Source organism: Melopsittacus undulatus, chromosome Z, assembly GCF_012275295.1.
Source record: "Melopsittacus undulatus isolate bMelUnd1 chromosome Z, bMelUnd1.mat.Z, whole genome shotgun sequence".
In the NCBI taxonomy this organism is placed as follows: domain Eukaryota; kingdom Metazoa; phylum Chordata; class Aves; order Psittaciformes; family Psittaculidae; genus Melopsittacus; species Melopsittacus undulatus.
This window is the reverse complement of record NC_047557.1, coordinates 67,800,391-67,821,135: the sequence shown is the minus strand read 5'-3', so window position 1 is coordinate 67,821,135 and position 20,745 is coordinate 67,800,391. Positions and strand designations below refer to the sequence as shown.

The following is a 20,745-nucleotide window of genomic DNA, read 5'->3' as shown; positions in this document are numbered from 1 at the left end:
ATTGACCCTACCCCACCATAGACAGTATTACCCTGTCTCTTTTAGGACATATTTTCAGTAGCAACTTGAAGTCCCATCTCTTTTGCCAAGAGAGGTAAAATGGCAAGTTACGTGGTTAATGAGAATTTTTTTACAGCTTAGAAGATGAAAATGGGGGAGGAAGGGAAGTTATATAAATACAAAGGTATTACTTATATTTTTCAAGGTAACTTTACAAATAAAACAAAACTGTTTTATTAGAGATGTTCTTCTCTGTAATATGTGATGGGACATTAGTTGAAAGCTGGATGGCATTTTGTGGAAAACAAAAAAGGCAACAGTAAAAACTTGACACTTACATTCACTGCTTAAGAATTTCAGAATAAACTGTCCAGATGAAGGATTTGTAGCATTTGTAAGATTCTCTCCTGTAGATGTTACTGGTGATGTATTCCTCAATGTTTTAACACAGATACAGCTCCACTTAACTTACTGAAAAGCTTGGGACCATCTAATATTGAGATAGAACTAAGGTGTTTGGCCCCTGAAGGTGGTGGCTCAATGGAGGTGATGCTAAGCTTTTTGAGAATGATTGGGATGATGCTGAACAAGAAGTACAACTTTGAACTTGCTCAGGCATACCTTGCACTATTTTTAAAGGTAACAATTTTCTTACAAAATTTTATGTTAGTCATGTTTAAAATGATGGCTGTCCAGTAAAGAATGTAAATTGCCTGCTTGAAAGAATTATCTTAATGTGATTTTTGTTGGGGGTAGTTTTAAAACTGCTAAATGAATGTATTGGATTATTCAACGAATTACATGGTCACAGTCAAGAACAACTTGAAAAAACCCACATATGTTGTGAAATGGACCAGATGGGTTTTCTAGTATTTGTTACTTAGAATTGTTTTTATTGTTTGTAAAATACCTAACTTCTTAATAGCTGTTAATTGATAAGTGACTGTAGGCTATGACTTAAGTAAGAAAAGAATGCAGTGTTATAACATTTGGGGTAGTAAAATAGGCATTCTGTTGGACTTATTACTAGATACCACAAGCCTGACTTACTTTCCATGTCAGTGAGCCGTCTTTCTTCTGTTATTGCTTCAGCACCACAGAAGTAGTGAAATTACTCTGAGGAGCATGGAAGTTAGAAAGTTACTGCAATATTTTACAGTAGCTGTTACTCTTAGAGGGAAAGTGGGTCTGCAAAAGATTAAAGCCCTTCTGATACATAAATGCTTACCTTATCAGGATACTCTGATTTAGGAAACTGTGGGAAAGCAATTAATTAAAGTTTACTAGGAAAACATTGTTAAAAGCATTCAGGTACATGTAATATTGTTTATTTAACTGAGTATTTCTTAATAGCAGTATTAAGCAGGGATTGGTTTTAAAGAGAATGTAATGCTGGATAAATACAACTTGCTCTTTTCCTTTTTTGGGGGTTAGATAGAACGGGGGGGGCAGCTTCCACAAGAACAAGTACTGCAGCTGAATAGGAGTACATTTCACGTTGATGCACAGTGGTTTTTTTATCATGTCTATTTATTATTAGTTTGGTTTTTGTGAGTCTTGTCCCTTTGGCGATTATAGTTGCAATAGTAGATGCTAGAATTCATTTTTTTGTTTAGTTTTGTACAAAACCTGTTTGTCTTGCAGGGCAGATTAGTGGACAGCTAGGTAATTTGCCTCAGAAATGTACTTGGGATCTGAAGTCAAATAATATAAACTCATGCTGTGACACATGAACACCATTGTCTTTTGCTGTGGGTTCCAAGTGAAACAGCTCTGAGCTTAGCAGGACTTCTAGATTTAAATTGTAGCCAGGACAGTAACTATTCTGTCCATTAACTGGTAATAACATGTTGCCTCTCTACAAGACCGGGAGCTTCTTTTCTTTGTGCTTCACCAAGGTTCCTCTTTGTTACCTAGGGAGACATCATCTCCTTGGATCAGTATAGAGCATGCTGGGATCATTCTTCTTGCTTTACACAACACATAAGAATTAAATATTAAGTAACATTTAATAAAAATAATTTAAAAATTAAACTTATATGATTGCAATAATAGGTAAAATTATACAACATAAAAAACAGATCAGCCTCAGGGTATCTGTTTAGACTTTCTAGCCTAAATAAGAATTTATGATGTGGGTTGGAAATAGGATATGTGATTGACTGGGATAGATGCAGCAGCAGATCTGTTAAAGCAGTAACTTATTTAAGACATTTTGCTGCTTATCCCATCTAATACACAGAGTATTGGAGTAAAATGGCTTTTAAAAGACTAGCAAAAGACAGCATTAAATAGAAGGAATTAAAGGCAAAGAGTCCTTCCCTTACTTGGGACATTAATGAAAACAAAGTATTGGAACTGAATGACAAAATTTATCTTCTAAATTTTTTATTACCTGTATATTTTTCACTAATTGCTTGTCTTCATTTTCAGTTGCATCTTAAGATTCTCTCGTCAGAGCCAAACCTTTTGGAAGAAGTATCCAGGCTGTCAATGCAACTTGAGGAAACTTGGATTCATTTGCGGACTCTCTTCAATCAGAGTCTGTGTGTGTTAACATATATGAAAAGCATTTTGTTGTAAAATGCTGATGGGTTTTGTCTGCATAAGATTTCCCTTGGAATAATAGCGCAATTTATTTTAAAAAAATACTGGATTTCAGGAATTATTCTATGACTTCTGATGCTGTATTTTATACATCTGTGTATGACGGAATATTTTAGAATGTGCATAACTGAATATTTTTTTTTTTTACTCAGAGCAAAAATTAGTATGTGCAGCTTAAATATACATGTTGTATCAGTGTGTGCTGTCATTGAACAAAAGAGCTGGACAGCTATAGGTAATGTAGCTAGTTACTGTATACTTCCATGATCAAAATGTAAATCAGAATGGAGAAGTGGCTTGCAAAATAATAAAAGTAGGAATGTAATTTCTGTGCAGGAGACCAAAACCTATATTGTGCTTGGGAAATTATTACTGTAAAGACAAAAATAATATAAAAAGTCTGGGTTATTAACATTTTATTAACATCAGTTTAAAGCAAATTAATATAAAAATGCATTTCTGTACAATCAGACTGCCTTCTCTGTAACATTTGTAAAAACTAGTTTTCTTCTTGCTTTGGCAAGCTGTATTCACTGTTTTGCCTCAGACACCTATTTCTGAAAGCAAGGATTTTAACCATATTACAAATGGTGTAACTTGAAAAAACACCAAATCCTAAAATAAACAAAAAAAAACCCAACTATTTTTTAATAACCAGGTTTCTTCCTCTAATTTTGGAGGCTAAATTTCTTAGGAAAATTTGGATTCTTAAGGTGATCAGAATAAAAGATTGGATGATCTTTTTATGAATTGATATTTAGGTTTTAAATAATAAGGTTTGGGCAAAGTTTGGGAACTCAGGAATGTGACTGTCTTAAACTTTGCTGTTTGAGAGTTCTGCCTCAGAGCAGAAGAATCTCTGGGGCAAGGCTGCATTATTTTACATGCTCCAGATACAGACTAACAGGGTAAATAGTACAAATGCATGCAGTTTTGATGAGAAAAGCTGAAAGATGTGTTCACTGCATATGGCAGACTGAAACTATAATGCGGTTTTGTTGTTCTACATAGGTGATTGTTATTTTAGTATCATCACATTACGTAACTCTTTAGTCATGTATCCTGGAACAAATTATCTACAAACATATAATTATAGAATGGTTTGCGTTGGAAGGATCCTTAAAGCTCATCCAGTTCCAACCACCAGGCAGGAACACCTTCCACTGGACCAGGTTGCTCCAAGCCCTGTCCAGCCTGGCCTTGAATACGGTCAGGGCTGGGGCAGCAACAGCTTCTCTGGGCAACCTGTTCCAGTGCCTCACCACTCTCACAATGAAGAATTTTCCTAATGTCTAATCAGAATCTCCCCTCTTTCAATTTAAAGCTATTCCCCCTTTTCCTGTCACTGCAGGCCCTTGTAAAATGCCCCTTTCCATATTTCTTGTAGCCCCCTTTTATGTATTGGAAGCAGCTCTGAGATCTCCCACAGCCTTCTGTTCTCCAGATTGAACAAGCTCAGCTCTCTCAGTCTGTCTTTATAGCAGAGGTGCTCCAACCCTCAGATCATCTTCATGACCTGGTCTGGACTCACTCGAGCAGGCCCATGTCCCTGTTGTGGTGGGGACCCCAAAACTTCACACAGTATTCCAAGTAGAGTCTCATGAGAGAAGAGCAGAGAGGGAAAATTTCTTCCCTTGACCTGCTAGTCATGCTTCTTTTGATGCAGCCCATCATATGTTTGGGTTTCTGGGCTGCGAGTGCACACTGCTGGCTAATGTTAGGCTTCTCAGGGCTGCTGTCAATAAATTTTCCACCCAGCCTGTGTTTGTGCTTGAAATTGCTTCAACCCAGGTGCAGGACCTTGCACTTGGCTTGGTTGAATTTCATGAGGTTAGCATTGGCCAACCTCTCAAGCATGTCTGGGTGACATTCCTTCCCTCCAGCTTATCAACTGAATCACACAGCTTGGTATTACGGCAGGATTGCTGAAGGTGTGTCAATCCCACTGTCCATATTGCTGACAAAGATGAACGACACAGGTCCCACTACTGACCCCTGAAGAACACCACTCATCACTGATCACTTGGACATTGAGCCATTGACCACAACTCTTTAACTCCAACCATTCAGCCAGTTCCTTATCCACCGAGTGGTCCATCTGTCAAATCCATGCCTTTACAGTTTAGACACAAGGATGTCATGCAGGACAGTGTTAAATGTTTTGCACGAGGCCAGGTAGATGATATCACTCTTCTCCTATCCGCTAATGCCATGGCCACATCATAGAAAGCCACCAGATTTGTTAGGCACAATTTGCCCTTAGTGATACCATTTTGGCTGTCACTAATTATCTCCTTACTGTCCATATGAACTGGCATAGTTTCCATGAGTATCTGCATCATGATCTTGCCAGGTACTGATTGAGACTGACTCACCTGTAGTTCCCCAAGTCTTCCTTTTTTCCCCTTTTAAGATGTGGGTTATGTTCCCCATTTTTCCAGTCAGTGGGAACTTCTCTGGACTTACACAACTCCTCAAACATGACACATAGTGGCTTACACAATTCATCTGCCAGCTCCTTCAGGACCTGTGGATGCATCTCATCAGGTCCTGTGGACTTCAGGTTCCTTCGATGGTTTCAAACCTGATCTACAGTGGGCAGTTCTTAAAACAAAGGCAAAAAACCTTCACTGAGTTCCTCATTTTCCACATCCCATATAACTAAGTCTCCCATTTCTTTTTGGGGAGGGCCTGCATTTTCCCTAATCTTTTATCATCAACCTGTAGAAGCTTTTCTTCTTGCCCTTGATGTCCCTGACCCCATTTAATTCTGCCAGAGCTTTACCTTTCCTAACCTGATCCCTGCCTGCTCTATTTCTCTGTATTCCTCCCAGGCTACCTGTCCTTGCTTCCACCCTCTGTAGACCTGCTAAAAAGCAGGTGTTGGAGTTTGCCAAGGAGCAACTTGTTCATCCACTTAGGCCTCTTAGCATTCTTGCCTGACTTCTTTGTCAGGATGCATTGCTCCTGAGCTTGGGGGAGGTGATCCTTGAATATTAGCCAGCTTTCTTGGGTCCCTCTTCCCTCCTGGGCTCTATCCCATGGTACTCCACCAAGCAGATTCCTCAAGAGGCCAAAGTCTGCATTTCTGAAAACTACGGCAGTGAGTTTGCTCACTGTCCTTGTTGCCCTAAGGATCTCAAACTTCACCATTTCACGGTCACTGCAGACAAGGCTGCCCTCCAGCTTCACACTCCCCATTATCCCCTTGCTTTTTATGAGACCAGTTCCAGCATAGCACCTGTTCTCATTGGTTCCTCTATCACTCAGAGAAGAAAGTTATCATCAACGCACTCCAGATACTCCCTGCATTGCTTATGCCCTGCTGTATTGTCCCTCCAACATCCTTCAGTCAACCATACACTGGTTGCATCTAAAGGAGCATGGCCAGCAGGTATATAGAGAGGGAAGCGTTTCTCCTGCTTTACTCCACTCGTGAGACCCAGCTTCAGTCCTGCATTCAGCTTGGGGGCCCCCAGCACGAGAGTGAGTCCAGAGGAGGCAATGAAGATGCTCCAAGGGCTGGAGCACCTCTTCTAAAAAGGCAGGCTGAGAAAGTTGGACTGAAAAAGCCTGGAGAAGGCTCCTGGGAGACCTTAGAGCAGCTCCCAGTACCTAAAAGGGGGGCCCACAAGAAATCAGGAGAGGGACTTTTACAAGGGAATGTCAATTTCTTCTTCTTTTTTTTCATTCTTTTTTCCTTTCTGTCTGTCTTGTGCATTCAGCCACCAGCAGGCCAGATTTCCCAGTCATGTACATGCAGTGTCCAGTACTGAATACTTCTTGAAACAAGTAACAATTCCACATGTATCATGAGGTCAGCATATTTTTGGCTGCTTGAATTTGCAAGAGATGTCAGGGTTATCAGAGGAGGGCAGAGATGATGGAAAGTCAGCTTTTACAGCTTCTCTGTGTTGTTCTGGCAGTTATGGATAAAGACCATGACTCATGTTAAAGCTTGAAGAGAACAAATAATTATTATAGAAGTTCACAGACTGATATACACGTGAGAGTTCTTAGTGAAGTTTACCACTGAGGTTTAAGAAAATCCTTTGTACCATAGAATTATTAGCTTCTGGTGATACGATTCTCAAGAGCCCATTACTCCCGGTTTCTTGAATGGATCTGAAGCAGTGCCAAATCCCTAAACTTGCAATGTAATATACAATAAGCCCCTAAGCTTACAGGTCTCAGTGTAACTAATTTAGAAGATCTTTAAGAGTCATTTTTGAACCAAGGCATTAGAAATAAAAATATGAGCAAGTCAGTAGTTGCAGACCTGCCTCAGTAGAAGGACTAGTAGATAGAGAACTTTCCTCTTGGATCAGAGCAAATGTCTCTCAAGACTAGTGTCCTGTCTCCTGCAAAGGGTCTAACAGGTCAGGTATGAAAGGATCCTTTTGAGCACATCATGCCAGCTTTCAAGGAGACAGCTATTTAAATACTTCATGACCCAGCTGTATTCTAACAGTTGTGTTTAATATTCTCTGACAGACCTGTTTGCTCTCTGTGAGTTTATCTAACCTCTTTTAGAACCTATTTATCCCTTCACAACATCCTGTAGTAACACGACCTACAATTTAAATACTAAAGGCAATAATTTATTTTCTGTTTCTATACTCCAGACAATTTATCTTCTAATGCTGCATACCCCTTCTACTTCTTTAATGTGAGAAATAATAATTGTGCTCTAGTTCTTCATGCTTTGCTGCCACAGAGCAGTTGTGAAATGGTTTCTGCTTGTGGAGAAGATACTTCGTTTTACTGAGTCACACGTATTTTTTTCACTGACATACAAGAACCTGCTTTGGGCACAGATGTTTTCATCTCTATGGACAACATTTGTTTGCAAACCTTGTAATATTTGTAGAGGAGAGTCTTTCTTTCTTTCTTTCTTTTGTTCATTCTTTTGTTCTCTCTTTTGTTCTTTTTTTCTTTCGTTCCTTTGTTCTTTCTGTCTGTCTTTCTGTCTTTGTCCTGATGTAATCAGGAGAAAAAAAAAACAAGTTTTTTCTGTGGTCAGACAACAAGACAAAAAAAAAAGACCAAAAAAAAAATGGTCTTTTTCCCAAACAGACCATTCTACTGAGAGCAGAACCAGGAAGCTAATTTTTGCAGACAATTTCTATTTAATACTGTTGACATAATATTTGCATCCTGGATTATCTCATTAAATGTGTTAATGCAGTTTGTTATATCATACACAGATGTGTTTCAGGTCTACCTGGAACACTTCAATCATTTCCTTCTGAAAATAGTCTTTAGATGTTAGTAATACCTCACCTCCTTTATTCTTCTGTCTTTTCCTAGTTATCACCATTATTTTAGGAGTGTTTGACTATTCTTAAAGCTGGTTCCAGTCTTACACCTTCTATGAGCAACTTTTTGCCATTAATAACTTCTTCAGAAATAAAAAAATAATTTCCACTTGCCTAGTGGATGCAAGTGGGTATTTCATCTGGTACTTCCTGTATTATTCCTTCACCCAAGACATCAAGGGTGATATCTAGTGATATTTGTCAAAAGTTGTTGATTACAAGTGGTAAGACACAACATTACAATCGGATTTAATAGATTGGGCTTCACGTTACCTGCAAGAACTTACTTTACCTGATTGGCATTCTAATGGCGTATGCAACAGAGTGTGAGGAAATATGTTAGTTGGATTAAGGGATATAGTCACGGTTAGCCTTAGGTTTTCTGCTAAGGGGGACAACTACTGAAGATTTTACCATTCTCACACAAAGCCAAGACTGGTTTTGGCTAGCTCTGTCTAGGAGCTTGGTGTTACAATTCTTCGTGCTACTGTGCATCACCATACTGCCCACAGTTTCTTCTTAAGTCTGTTACCTGTGCCTATCTGTGTTCCAACTCCTGACACAGCAGTCCTGTCAAGTTAGGTCTCAGTACTTCCACTGTTTTATTTGACTGTGTTATGCATTCCAGACCTGGAGAAGAGAAGGCTGTGTGGAGACCTCATAGCAGCCTTCCAGTATCTGAAGGGGGCCTATAAGGGTGCTGGGGAAGAACTCTTCATTAGGAACTGTAGTGATAGGACAAGGGGTAACAGGTTAGAACTTAAACATGGGAAGTTTAGATTGGACATAAGGAAGAAATTCTTTAAGGGTGGTGAAGCACTGGAATGGATTGCCCAAGGAAGGTGTGAATGCTTCATCCCTGGTGGTGTTCAAGACCAGGTTGGACAGAGCCTTGGGTGACACGGTTTAGTGTGAGGTGTCCCTGCCTATGGCAGGGGGCTTGGAACTAGGTGATCTTAAGGTCCTTTCCAACCCTAACTATCCTATGATTCTATGATTTGGTACAAGGTTGTTTTGATTTGGTACAGGGTTGTTTTGACACCAAACTGGTTAGTTGGACCTTGTTCCTTGAATTTGTTGCTGACTGGATTCGAAGTCTGAAAAGTGGAAGTTTTCTCCTCTTTGAGCCACAATAAACCTTCAATGCAATCTTTACGTTCCGTTTTCTTTCAGCTTAAAAATAGAGGTATTCAAGGAAAAACATGTAAATGCAAAGTGAGAATAAATGGATGTAAATGTTTATGCATTGTTCAGCAGGCAGCACAGACCACTGACTTGAAGCCTTGAGCACTTAGTATGTGTCACATTTAACTCTTGCTTCTTGAAAGTAAATGTTAGGAAAAGTCTTCAGTCTGTGCACGTCATCGTAATGTGTCATTGTCCCGGAGTAAGGAAACTTGAAGATAACTTATTTGTATTGGCAAAAGCCAAAGTATTTGTTGCCATATTTGAACTCTGTTGATGAGCTGTGTTGAAGATGTTTAGCATTGTTTGAGGAGCATCAATGTATAAGTAGTTTCTCCTTTGGAATGTTGACATCCGCAGATGTTTCTGAGCATGATATATTAGTTTTTCAGTTTTTTCAGCACATCACCAGTTGTAAAACTTGTGCTTAAGAATTACTTGTTTAATGAAAAATTATCTTTTTTAAAAAATTACACTTTTAGAAATGGGGAATCCAATCAGTGCCTTACTTGATGTTAATGCAAGGAGTCTGCTTTACTTTTTTGGTGGGATTGCAGTACGTATTAAGAGGAGAATAAAATGCTGTTGTTAAATGTCCTTAGCACCTGTGCTTTTTGTTTTAGTGGTACTCTCTGGAGGACACCTTTTCTCCACTGTTGTGTGTGTGCCTGTTCACAAAACAGCCATGCGGCTAAGTGTAGGTATATACTACTGCCCTGAATCTCTAGTGTGTTAAAAGGCCTGATGTGCTGGCTTTATGAGTGTTAGCATATGTCAGTGTTAATGGCCATTCCCCTTGAAGGATCAGACTACCTGGGCAGTTGACAGTTGCTCAAATCAGAATAAGATAGAGTAAAATAATGTATTTGTAGAATCCTCACTCAATTGCTGTATTTGTAAAAGCTATGGAAATAAATTTGACGACTTAAATTAGGTCCAGAGGATTCCTTCATCCTGTGTTAGCATGTAGCCAAATTGCCTTACAGCTACATGACTAAGGATCTAGCACTTACTGTCTCATGAGCTGTCCCATGTTGGTCTCAGAATACCCCAACTCATCCCATCCATTAGCACCCCAAACTGTCCTTGAGGGTTATTCAGATTCACATGTCTCAAAAGGATTTTGTAAACTTGGCTCACTAAAGGAGTGGTTATAACATTCCTCCCTTAAAACCAGCAATGTTCCCTAGTACTTTGAAAACATTAAAATCTCTCTGGCATGGCTGGAACTGAGAAGTCATCAACCTGTTGTAGGGCAACATGTCCCTTCCTGTCACATGGGACAAAGTTTAAAGCCCAGGTAAATGTGTTATCAGAGTGTGCCAGGATACATTTTCTGTTAAACATAAGATTTGATCACACAGCGTTGTGCATCTGGTTGTTGTTCACATTTGAGATTAATTAACCTTCGTATTTGCTCATTGCTTTGGGTTGACAAAAGGGTGAAGGATGACTGCACAGTTCTCTTTTAATAATTCAGTTTCAACAAGATCGCCATGAGCTATTTCAGTAGTGCTTACATTGGTATCAATTGAAATTATTTATTCATGGGGCTAGAATAAACAGCACCATCTGTATAAAACTCCCTGCAGCTCATTTCATACTGATGGCTGAGGATGACATCCTACCAGTGTATATAGAAAGAGCAGAAATGCTTGATGCCATTTTTTTGCTTCAGTCTTTACAGGCAGTTTGCTTCTTTTTCTGTGGGTACTAGCATCCTTTCTGAATGAGAGTGGCTGCCAACAATGGAGGTGTAATGGGTTAGAGAGGCTTTAGAGCACAGTGCGCTTAAGTCACCTCATAACAATGGGACGTACACACAAATCTAGTTTAATAACATTGCTTATCATCGGTAAAAAATGAGATGAAGGAGGTCCCTGACAACTTGATGAGGCTGTTCTCCCCTTTTTTAAAAAAGGTGGAGTGGAGGGTCATGCTGAAAGGAGAGGCTTTGAAAAATTTACTAACTTATTTCAGGCAGAACCACAGCACAGCTCAGACACTGATTCCTCAGCTTATTTATCATCTTGATATGTTGGGAGTAGGAAATCCTGGAGACCCAGATCATTACAGGTATTACCAATAACCTTAACCTTGAGCCATATCACACCAACTCCATTTAAGTCTCTGGACTGAGACACAGATGGAATTCTGGGATTAGCAGAAGTTGGCCCTAGAGGTTGATACGCAATTTAAACATGGACTATGGCATCTTTGATGTGACTTGTCAGCCTGAATGAAACATAATGAAGTGACTGTGACATCAGATGAAATGGTTCAGATAAGATGAATCTAACCTCATTTGAATTAATCTGGCAAGAGCTATGGGCTGGTGGCTAAAAGTGGAGTGTTAATGTTAAGCTGAATGCTGCTGCTGGAGAAGGAGCCAAACTCAAAATGAGTTAGAATATTCTTTCTATTTTAGTGTGCTTCATAGCAAGAGGCTGGTTACAACAGCACTCTGAGGTACAGCTTTATATGCTAGTTTATGTTTGCTGTTCTTGTGATATAAATACTATTTCAAATACTGATTACAGTCCTAAAAACGATGCTATGATCTGAGTAGTTACTAACGTGTTAGCTTTCTGCTTTTAACAAGTGACAGCCATAACTGAACTGTCAATTAAAATGACACATTCCTGTTGATTAGAGATATCTACAGTGAATCTCTAGCCACTGACAAGAAACAGGCTTATATGCTACTAGAGAGTCTGCCATAATAATGGAAAAAATATTTTTTATCATAAGCCATAAATGAATTTTCTGTTGTCTTTAAGAGCACGTTATTTTGCAAAAAAGATTGAAGTCAAAGCTTTAAATAAGAGAGACTTTTGCAAAGGTCCCGAAAACAAGATTGCTAAATCCTAAAATCATAATCCATCAGGACTGAGAACTGCATTCAGAAAAGCTAAGTAACTGGTTTATGCACATTGGAGAATATTAAATTAAATAATTAATTGCCTGTAAATAGAAAAGTATGTTCCAGTCTCTGCTGTTCTGTTGAAATGAGCCTTACATGGCCATAGGCTTTTTGCCTCTCACAAATATTAATCTCACTAAGTACCAGAAATATTTACAGAGAGCGACAAATGAAAATAGATTTTAAATCTAATAAAATATAAAATTCTGTTCTTAAGAGAATTGTATAGTTTTCTTCCTTTTCATTTAGCTTTTACTTTTTTCCCAAAAGATAATCTGAAGATCTTCTTAACTATAGCTATCATCCTCCCCAAAATAGAAAAGCAAATGTTTACTAGAATTAATTGATGACCTTTCCAGTTATTTCTGCCAATTGTGTCTCAATTTCTGTGCAATTATTTTTGCAGTATTCACCCCACTGCTTCCATCTACATTTTAAGAGCTGAATAAAACATTGTGGACACATATGGTTAATACAGCATTTTCAAAAAATATGGTCCATATTTCTGAACAAGAATCTCTCTTCACATTGCTTAGTTATGCTTTTTTCCTTTAATTAAAAGGGAGGGTATCTTACTAATATGACAGGATTATTCCTCACATTGTACTAAAATAAAGGAAAAATCTGATTTGTTCAATTAATATCTCTAATTTCCACTCTAGGATTCTAACTGTAACAATTACCCTTTATTACAGTCTGCTTCTATTCTCATTGGAGACTAACTTGAAAGGCAAGTGCTTCTTTTCTCATTGATTATTTTGTTAGTAACAGCATTCTGAAGAGCTGATTCTCAGTCTGAGCAGCACCCACCCATTTTATAATGTGGGTGGTAATTTCTACTTGGGATATTCTTTCATCCAGAGACTTAAAGTGCTTGACTTGGATAAATTTAGCTTGACAGCAATGCATGAATATAGGTGTTACCAGAAATGTGTGACTTTTAGGGAAATAGACCTCATAGTACTAGGTAGAAATACCTGTATGTTGTAATGTAGGAGTGTTAACTAGACAGAGGCTGGGTTCCCAGTTGTAGCTTCTGGGCCTAAGTATTTTGGTGGTAGCTTGCCATCTCTTACTTTTTTTCATCATGGCGTCTTAATAGATCTATTCTCTATCAAGTCAGCAAAAAGCTCAGAAATAGTACAGAAGAATTCTAACTCTTGGCTCTTTGTCCTGAGAAAGCTGGAGGAAGAGGACTGATGCAAATCAAGATTTCTGCATTCACGGTAAACCGGGTGATGAGAGCGAATCCCATCTTTTAGTTTCCATGTAGTGATCTATGGTTTTGAGATGCTTTCATGAAAAGTGGTGCTCAAGCATTTTACCTGAGAGTTACTAATAACTCATTCTACCTTCATCTCTGGCAAAAACCGTCAGGGCTCACCTGTATTAGTTCTGATCAACACTTTTCATTTATGGGGGAAACAGAATCATAGAATCATGGTTTGGGTTTGAAGGAACCTTACAGATCATCTATCTCCAGTACCTTGTCATGGGCAGGGACACCTTTCACTAGAACAGGTTGCTCAAAGCCCCATCCAACGTGGCCTCCAGCGGCTCCAGGTATGGGGCAGCCACAACTGCCTTGGCAACCTGTTCCAGTGCCTCACCCCCTCATAGTGAAGAACTTTTTCCTGATATCTAATATAAATCTCCTCTCTTTCAGCTTAAAGCCATCCCCCCTTGTCCTGTCCTTACAGGCCCTTGTAAAATGTCCTTCTCCAAATTTCTTTAGGTCCTCTTTATGTATAGAAAGGCAGCTCAAAGGCCCCTCAGGAACCTCAGATATAGATGTCTTAGATTTAAGTATCTTAGAAATACAGTGATATATCACTGTTACGCAAAATAAGTTACCCACCCAGTCAAAGGCTTACAGCCTTGCTCTACACCAACTCAAGCCAATTTAGTTCTAGCATGAATTAAAGAACACTAAATGGTCAAGTCTGGCTCCTAATAAGACCAGTTCATATAATAGTGTTTATATTTGTAGATGGCTAGGTAGCAGCCTCTGGGTTTGATTCTACCCAGAAAGAAAATGAATGAGGGATTGCTCTGTGAATTCAAATTACTGAAGTCATATGAGTTATTGTGTTGTCATGTGAGTGCTGACAAATCTAGTCATAATGTTGTTAAAAGCTGTCCCCTCATTTTCTCCTTTTCCTCTATGAAGATTACTATCTGGATAGCCAAAGTGATAGTAAAGAATGTGTCTGTGCCCCTCAGCCATTTCACTCTTTTTACATATAATGAAATTTACATTTAAAGAATGGGGAGAAAGCTAACAATAAGTGCAGCTGTGCATTAGAGCCCACACATCATATCCTGAAGTTTATATAGTGAAGGGTTGTAAATGTACATGGAGGAGCAACAAAAATGCAAGAAGATATATTTTTGCTGTATGTCCAAATCTTTAGTGTGCTTGGTTTTCAGGTTATTCATTGTTCATGTATCTAGTAGTGTGATGCATTACTAAAGTGGCCTGACATTTTCCCTAAGTTTCTGGTTTTAGTATAACTATATACAGCATATAACTTCCATCATATATGTACCACATGGCATCAGAAACCCCACATCAGACTTACTTGCATCTCTTAGGCCATAGTGGAGCACCATATGGAGTTCCAAACTCAGTGGGCTTCAGGATATGTACATAACTAACTAATTAGATGTGCAAGTACTCACTGAGTCAAACCTATCAGTCTTCAGAAGTGCATACACAGCAGGAGATTTTCATGGCCAAAAGTTTTCTGAGTTGTGATGAAATGGAAAGTCATTTAAGAAAATAAACCATAGGAAAAATCACCTTGGTAGGATGATACTTTTATCCAACCTGCTGTTTGCTTTATGCTGAGATAAAAAATGCGGAGACTTTATGCAATGATAATAATGGGTCTGTTAGATCTGACTGAAGTGGCCAAAAGCCAAGGAAAAATGAAACACAGCAAGCATATCTGATATTTCCTCTGAAATACTTTCTCAACCTTTACCAATTTGAAATTAATAGACACTGTGAGGCAAAAGTTGTTTCTAACTGTTCTGGTATATTGAACAGTGGATCTGTGTTTAATGAATCTTGCCTGGCCTTTTTTGAATCCATCTACATTTTTGGCACAGAGTCCCACAGCTTACCTGCTCACAGCTACTTCCTCTTGCTTGCTTTGATGCTGGTTGCTTACTAACCTTATCTTATTCCCCTTAGTTCTTTCACTGAAAAAGACAGAAAACAACTAATCCCTATCCATCCTGGCTTCCCTATCCCCCTCTTGATATTCTAGGCCTTTAGTTTGGGTAAAATTGAAAAGGAAACAGTTGCACAGATGGCCTTTTAATGGTCATTCTACATATGCAATGTAGATGCAGGTTTGTATAAACACTGAGCAGTTAGGCACTCTTATTCAGAATATCAAAAATAATTTTCATATGACTTCATGTTTTGAATGCTTTGATAAATAACCATGAAGGCTGATTATTTCTTGAGTTGTAGGCAGCTTAAAATAGCTGTAAACATCAGACAGTAAGTTATTGGCTGCATCATCCTCTTAGTTAGCTGGCAGATTATCAATCCCAAAAGAAAATACAGGCAAACATTTTGGAAATCTTATCCTGATTTTTAAGTGTATAAAAAAAAAACATTCACAAAGCAGCAGATGAGAGACAAACTGAAGGTAAAAAATTGTTGTTTTCAGATATTTCTTAAACTAACAAAAACTTCTCCTGGAAAAAAACAGAAATGCTCACTCAGAATGAATCCTAACCTTAACTCTAACACTAGCACCAACCATATCCAGCATTTTGCTAGTAATATGCCCCATCTTGTCATACTACAAAGTCTCTATTTTATTTAATTGCAGAGAAGAGCATTTCAAATAACATTGTTTTTCCGTGGAAGTTTTATAGTAAACAATGCTTTGGATGAGATCCAGTCCAAAAGGACAGGTATTCAAGTTGTGTAGACCCTGTAGGTTCTTTGCAGCATACAGAGCCATGGGTAGTAATGGTGGATAGCCCCATTTGGGATGTCATGATCAAAGGGTGAGGTGTCCCTGCCTGTGGCAGGGGGGTTGGAACTAGGTGATCTTAAGGTCCTTTCCAATACTAACTATGATTCTCTTATTCTCTCCTTCACTGTAGAGAGGAGTTAGCTGGTAGCTTGCTGTCCTGGTTTGAGCAGTAGCAGTCTTTTTTTCTCCTTCTTGTAGCTGGTGCAGTGCTGTGTTTTGACTTCTGGGCTGGGAACAGTTGCTTGATAGCGAGCATGTTTTGAGTTACTGCTCAGGTGTTTTTTGTTCAAGGCCTTTTCTGAGCTCATGCTCTGCCAGGAAGGAGGGGAGGCTGGGAGGAAGGAGAGACAGGACACCTGACCCAGGCTAGCCAAAGAGGTATTCCATACCATAGCACGTCATGCCCAGGATGTAACAGGGAGAGACCCGGAAGGGCTGGAGCTCTTGGGGGGAATGGAGGAGGTATCGGTCAGTGCTTGGTCGGGCAGGGGGGGTGAGTTATGGGTCGGTGGCTGGTGAAATGTTGTATTCTCTTCACTTGTTATTGGCTGTATCATTATTATTTGTAGTAGTAATGGCAGTAGTGATTTGTGTTATGCCTTAGGTATTAAACTGTTCTTATCTCAATCCGTGGGGGCTACATTCTTTGGATTCTCCTTTCTAACTCTCCGGGAGTTGGGGGAGCAAGGGGGGGGGGAGTCAGTAACGAGCTGTGTGTGGAATTGGTTTAAACCACGACATTGGTGAAGCCTGTTAACACAGAGCACCTGTGTTGCAAGATATGACCTAGTGTTTAACACTTAAACAGGTAGAAAAATCACTGAGGCTACAGTTTACTGTGTTTTCTCTTTTGCATACATGTTTAAATGCTTTTATTATTTAATGGTATCACTTACAATATTTGAGAACCCAGTGACTTCTCTGGGACTCTGTACAAACCTTAAAAAGCATATTAAATCTTAATGTTCAAGTGCTGTAAAGAGAATGCTGGATATTGATAAATTATATGTGACATTTATTATATTAGATTCTGTGTTGTCCCAGAGCTGATGGAAATACTGCCTGTATTTTTTCCCATAATGGTACTTGTTCTCAGTGGCACTTCAGGCTGCTCTCATCTGATCTTTTTATCTGTAAAGCAGTTTGAATTGCCTGGAGTCTTTCTAATTCCCATGATCAGTTCCACTGTAATGTTAGATACATTAGGCAGAGACCACAAGAAGGAGCAAAGTTGAAAGAAGTTAAAAACTTGCAGTTAAGGCTGGGGTTGTGGAAAATCAGAATTTTCTTGTGGTGCGTGTAAAACTGGAACAGAAAGTTGAAAGCTCTATTCTCAGATCTGTCACCATCTCTCAGTGCCTATAAATAAATCAGTAGTGTATTCTGGAGTTCTTTCATCAATGAAGCAATGCTCAGTGTGTTACTATTACCAGGAATTCAATGTAGTTTTCTAAAAATGAGAAAACAAAGTGGCAGACTGGAAGGCAACATGGTGCTCAACATGCCAGTATTACTTTGGCACCTAAAGGTTGTGACCTGCTCTGTGCTGAAGTATCATATTGTGATTATACATGTCCTGTTAGGACAGCTTCATTTAGCTCTCACAAAATCTTTACAGCAGTTGGCCTCCAATAACTCTCAGAATGACTGAGCAATTTGGATGCCTTCCAAGGCTTCTTCTTTTCCCAGTAACCTACATTATTTCAGATTGAGTGTGTAGTGAAGAAAAATGTTTGTCAGTGTCCTGGGTTCAGCAGTAGCAGTCATTTTTCTCTTTTTTAGTAGCTGGTGCAGTGCTGGTTTTGACTTTCAGCCTGGGAACAGCACTGATAACACCGATGTTTTTACTTGTTGCTCAGTAATGTTTACTCTGTCCAAGGACTTTCTGAGTCTCACGCTCTGCCAGGCAGAAGGGGAAGCTGACAGGAAGCAGAGACAGGACACCTGACCCAAACTAGCCAAAGAGGTATTCCCTGCCACAGCACATCATGTGCAGTATATAAACTGGGGGCAGTTACCCAGAAGGGTAATATCACTGCTTGAGATGAGCTGGGTATTAGTCGGTGGGTGATAAGCAGTTGTATTTTCTTCCCTTGTTATTTTCCTTATTGTAATTATTATTGGTGGTAGCAGCAGTGGTTTTGTGTTATAGCTGAGTTACCGGACTGTTCTTTTCTCAACCCATGGGAGTTACATTCTTTTGATTCTCCTCCCTATATCTCCAGGAGAGAGGGGAGGAACTGGGGGGAGTGAGCAAGTGGCTGTGTGGTTCTGGGTTGCCAGCTGGGTGTAAACCAAACATGGTAGTAAGAAATCTTGCATTGCTGAATTTGGATATAGTTATACAGAAAAAACCTAGTATCTTAGACTGCTTCTCTCTGCTGCACAACATAGCATAGAGGGATCTGCTAAATATTTATCTGGTTTTTGTTCACAAATCACCAAAAGGAGCTGCACAACCACTTATTAAAATGAGGTGAGTGGCAGCTGTTTCCCTTCATATGATTACTTAGTGGTTGTTTTGATGCTGGACAAAATATAAATTTCAGGAACTAGGAAAAAAAAAAGTTTTTTTTAAAATATGTTCTCTTAGTTCTTCAATTCATTGGATATGCACTCAAGCTGCTAATGCTCTCATGCCTAAACCTCCTTCTAACCTTCCTCCGAAATGACTTACTGCTGAATTGAGGTTGGCCTCTAGCCTGTTCTGTGAAAGAAAGTTTGCTTCATAGAAATACCTGTTTCTCAGAAACTGCTAACTTTTCCTTCCTCTCACAGTTTTTATATTATTTCTGATATGCAAATGTCTGTTTTCCAATTGTAAAATTGTCTTTTTCTTCTTGAAAGCGAAAACAACAATATTAAACACCATTAGCTTTTCTATTTTCAGAGTGCTTGGCTGTGACTCTGTTTTAGTAGTATTTTCCATTTTGTCAACTTTCTCTATGGCTGTCATCATTTTAACACTGGAAGAAACTTTATATTCTTACATACAAATTTTAGAGTTCAATTCATGGGTTGTTTTTGTTTTTTTTTGGGGGAGAGGGAGGCAAGAAGATGGTTCTTTTCCCACCACACTGTGATGGCATGAGCTTAAACTGCATAAGAGCAGGGGAGGGGGAAGGGGGAAAGAAAATGTTCTGCATTTGAAACAAGGAAGCATTTTATCCCAGAGAAATTTCTTGAGCAGCTAGTAATGGTAATAGTGGCAGTTGACCTCCAGGTGGATTTTGTGTAAGCAGGGATAAGAGAGGTAAGTGTGCTTCATTCAAGGAGGGCTATGTGTACCTTCTATGGGTCCTACTAAGTTACTTTTGGTGTGTGAAGCCTGCCCTCAAGGGTTGGGTTTATTTGGATTTAATGACTCACGTAGGCTTGTGGATCAGCTTTATGAACCAAAGGGTGCTGTTTGATCCTGCAAAATGAAAGGGGATGCTTCAAGTATCCTTCTATATTCTAGAAACCAAAGGACTGAGTGACTTAGAGACAGGAATGATATGTGCTGTGCCTATGCTGCAAAGATAACTGTTCTTTGTGTCCTCCTGAAATAACTAAAAAATTGCCCTGTTGTTACCTGGGGCCCACAAAATGTGTTTCACAGATGGTTGCATCACATTTGTTTTCTAACAGTTCATCTTCAGACAATCATTGTTCTTTATGTTTTTTTTCCAGACATTGGGAAAAATGTTCCTACTTCAAAATGTATGAGTAGGGTTGAAGCAAAAGGGTGTGTTGCTACTGCCCTTCTTCTTCCCTATTGACACTCTACAAAGGGTCTCCCTATTCCTCTTCTTTGTTTCCTTGCATAAACATGTCTCCTCACTACTACCACCCCTTTTGATGCCCTCTCCTTACACTGTGTTCGTTCTTACCTGATTTACTGAATCTTTTCACATACCGAGCCGATGAAAGAATCTGGTTTAAATTTATAGGTGGCAGGAGAGGGGCAAGAGATTGCACATCTGTTGCATGTATTTTTTGTTTGTAAAAACTGTGTCCTCAGTAAAAGAAGCATGCCTTCTTGACCTGCCTTTTTCCTCTGAGCTCATAACCTGAGTTTGGTGTCAGGAAAATTATGATATTTGTAGCTCCATAATGAAATTTCACACATAGTATGTCACAAACACATACATGAAGTTTTGTCTGTGGTTTAGTTTCATGTCCAATAATGCCAGTGCAAATCTTAATGCTCTTAACATAGATCTGAGTGGAACACTTTGCTTTTGAAGTGCTGCCTTTGGTTTCCTGGAGACTGAGAGGCATTCATGTGCTGGTTACATGCAGCGTGCAACCTGAAGACTTTCTTTTATTCCATATGGACATATTCAAATATCGTTATTTTAATTTTTTAAGCAAGTGGAGCTCCTGCAGAATAATGTTCAGTCAGTTTTCAAGTACTGGGTTGTACAATCCAGCTTGCTCCAGCACAGTTTTAAGGAAAGTCAGATGCTTTCACATAGGTAGCCAAGTACAAAAAAAAAAAAAAAATCCCCTGGTGCTATGGCATTCATTAAGTAGTACATAAAGGCTCATGGTAAGCATTTCTAGATTATCTGAGATGTGAATCTGATTACAGGTATCTGGATAACTGTAATCTTACTACACCACAACAGAAACATGTGGTCTTTGGGTTACAGAACATGTTAGGTATTTGACTAAACAAAAATATGATAGTGTACACCAGTCTTCAAAGTGTGCTGATTGGCCATTT

General features: G+C 39.1%; 1 protein-coding gene across 4 annotated transcripts in view; it reads left to right on the top strand.

Annotated features, from left to right (window-relative positions):
• The window catches only part of WDR36 (WD repeat domain 36), a 33,298-nt gene extending 30,221 nt beyond the window's left edge, over positions 1 to 3,077 (top strand). For 3 of the 4 annotated variants that reach the window (XM_034072921.1, XM_005142062.3, XM_031042807.2), the window contains 2 exons: positions 452 to 639; positions 2,434 to 2,583. In XM_034072921.1, the coding sequence (XP_033928812.1) occupies positions 452 to 639; positions 2,434 to 2,583 (338 nt within the window). Of the gene's footprint in view, positions 1 to 451; positions 640 to 2,433 lie in introns of all 4 variants that reach the window. The other variant, XM_031042805.2, reaches the window with a different exon arrangement.
• The last annotated feature ends 17,668 nt before the right edge of the window (positions 3,078 to 20,745 follow it).